Source organism: Marmota marmota, unplaced genomic scaffold (assembly GCF_001458135.2).
Source record: "Marmota marmota marmota unplaced genomic scaffold, marMar, whole genome shotgun sequence".
Lineage (NCBI taxonomy): Eukaryota > Metazoa > Chordata > Mammalia > Rodentia > Sciuridae > Marmota > Marmota marmota.
Genome location: NW_026003562.1, coordinates 1 through 2,165, shown reverse-complemented (window position 1 = coordinate 2,165; position 2,165 = coordinate 1). Strand labels below are relative to the sequence as shown.

The 2,165-nt window shown below is 52.6% G+C and overlaps 1 protein-coding gene across 1 annotated transcript; it reads left to right on the top strand.

The window, feature by feature from the left end:
* Positions 1 to 1,744: 1,744 nt before the first annotated feature.
* LOC107135232 (pancreas/duodenum homeobox protein 1-like) lies at positions 1,745 to 2,160 on the top strand (the record flags this gene model as incomplete). The annotated part of the gene is made up of 1 exon (XM_015477141.2): positions 1,745 to 2,160. A coding segment is annotated over exon 1 (295 nt), but the record flags the coding sequence as incomplete, so codon positions are not given.
* Between the last annotated feature and the right edge of the window lie 5 nt (positions 2,161 to 2,165).

Sequence of the window (2,165 nt, the reverse complement as noted above, 5' to 3'; positions counted from 1 at the left end):
GTGGGTGGGGGGTTAACCAGGGGGAGGGGAAAGGTGGCCGATCTTTGTCCCGAGCAAAGCTCCCGGTCCGCTCATAACCGCGTAGCCAAGTCAACTCGGCAGATTATCTCCAAGGGTCAACACGCAGCGGCTGGGCAACCCCTGTCCCGCCCTGTCCTACTGATCGATGTGGTCACTCGGGGCCGAATGATAGCGTCAGTTCCTCCGCGGCCACTGCGAACAATGGACTCATTGACTTAGGCGCGTAGAGATTAGGTGCACAGGTCGACCACCTTTCACTCCCTGGTCTCCTGTGGCCACAGGTGGCCCTTTTCCCTGAAGAAATCGACTTAACTACGCTCGCCCTCCAGGCTTCCTTTGGCCTGCCCTTGAGAACCCCGGCATCAACAAACCTGGGAGCCGCACACGTTCCCAGGCTACTCAGTGGACTCAGCGGCTACTCAGTGGCCCGCACTCTTAGTAAAGCAAACGGCAAGACAGCACCGGTACCCCACGAGAGAAAGAATCTGAAGAGAAATCCAAATTCCCAACTGGCTTTTTTGTCTTTTAATGAAAATGAAGAGTATTCAGAACAATGCTTTCATCCCTGCGCATTTAAAACGCAAATATTTCCAGTGGGATAAAATATATTAAACCTACTCGCAAAGATCTAGTTAGGAGAGTCTGGTCTCCTATGATTTTTCTCTTGCTTGGTTGCTTGTGATTCACACCATCATTTGCAGAGGTTTTTCTGCACAGATGTACAGTTTTCCCAAAACTCTCCCTGGCGGTTGAAGGAAGGTAGGCGTTTCGGGAGGACGGGGTCAGAGATTGGCTCCACCACACAGCGCAGCGAGTCAGTATCCTTGGTCTTGCTCTGGCCGAGGGAATGCTGAAAGGTAGTCGATCCCCGCCAGTGGGTGTGAAAACGTGACTGGTTTAAGTCAGGACCTCATAGTGCCCAGAAGTTACCGAGTAAGTCGAAGCTACTCACAGATGTTGTCACGCAAATGCAGTTTTTATTTCCTTTGTAAACACCCGAGGCCTCTGCCAGCCAGCCTTATTTCAATCAGAAGGTGAGGGGGGTGTGCATTCTTTGGCCCGGGTCCGGAGATCCTGGAATGGAGAGTTGTCAAGGATCTGAGATCCTTGTGCCAACCTCTGCCTGGCCTCTCAACCACAGAGGGACCCTGCTTCCCTCTCTCTCACCACAATAGAAAGTGGCCAAATGGATCCCAATTCCTAAAATCAAAATTACTGATACCCTTCAATTTAAAAAAAAAAAAAATCCATTCCTGATTTCTTCAAAACGGGAGCTAGGAGCCCTGGGTTAAATCAAAATAGAAACAACTGCTTTCTACCTAGAGTTGGGGTCTGCAAATTTTTCGACTGTATTCTCCAACTTTCTTAAAATATTACAATTCCAACACGCCTATTTAGGAATTATATTAATTAACTAATAATTATAGAAAATACAAGGAAAATATAAACGTTTAAAGCACGATGGAAAAGATTCCATAAATAAACAGAAGGTCTAACAATTTCATACACCCTACTCTGGAGAGGCATCCAGGCATATGCAGCAAACTCAGCTAAGAGAGAAAATTGAAATAAACGCAGGTGTTCGCGCGTGCCTAGGTCTCGCTTCTTAAGGCAGTCAGCCAGGCCAATAATGGCCCCAGGTTGAGCCACGTGGGGCACGACAGAGCCTATGGCGCTGCCTATGGGCCCGCCTGTCGCTGCGGACTGCAGGTTCCCTCTGAGAACAGTGGAGAGCTGTCAAAGCGAGCAGGGGTAGCGCCAGGAGTGGGAGCGCCGCACAGTGTCAAGTCCCGGGCTGCAGCTGCCTTCTCGAGGCTCCTGGTCCCCAAGCACCAGCTACCACCATGAACGGCGAGGAGCAGTACTACGCAGCCACGCACCTTTACAAGGACCCTTGCGCTTTCCAAAGGGGCCCAGTGCCGGAGTTCAGCCCCAGTCCCCCAGCATGCCTGTACATGAGCCGTCAACCCCCACCGCCGCCGCCCTCCCAGTTCCCCGGCTCCCTGGGAGCACTGGAGCAGGGAAGTCCCCCGGACATCTCCCCGTACGAGGTGCCCCCCCTTGCGGAAGATCCGGCCGTGGCGCACCTCCACCACCACATCCCTGCCCAGCTCGCGCTCCCCCACCCGCCCGCTGGGCCCTAC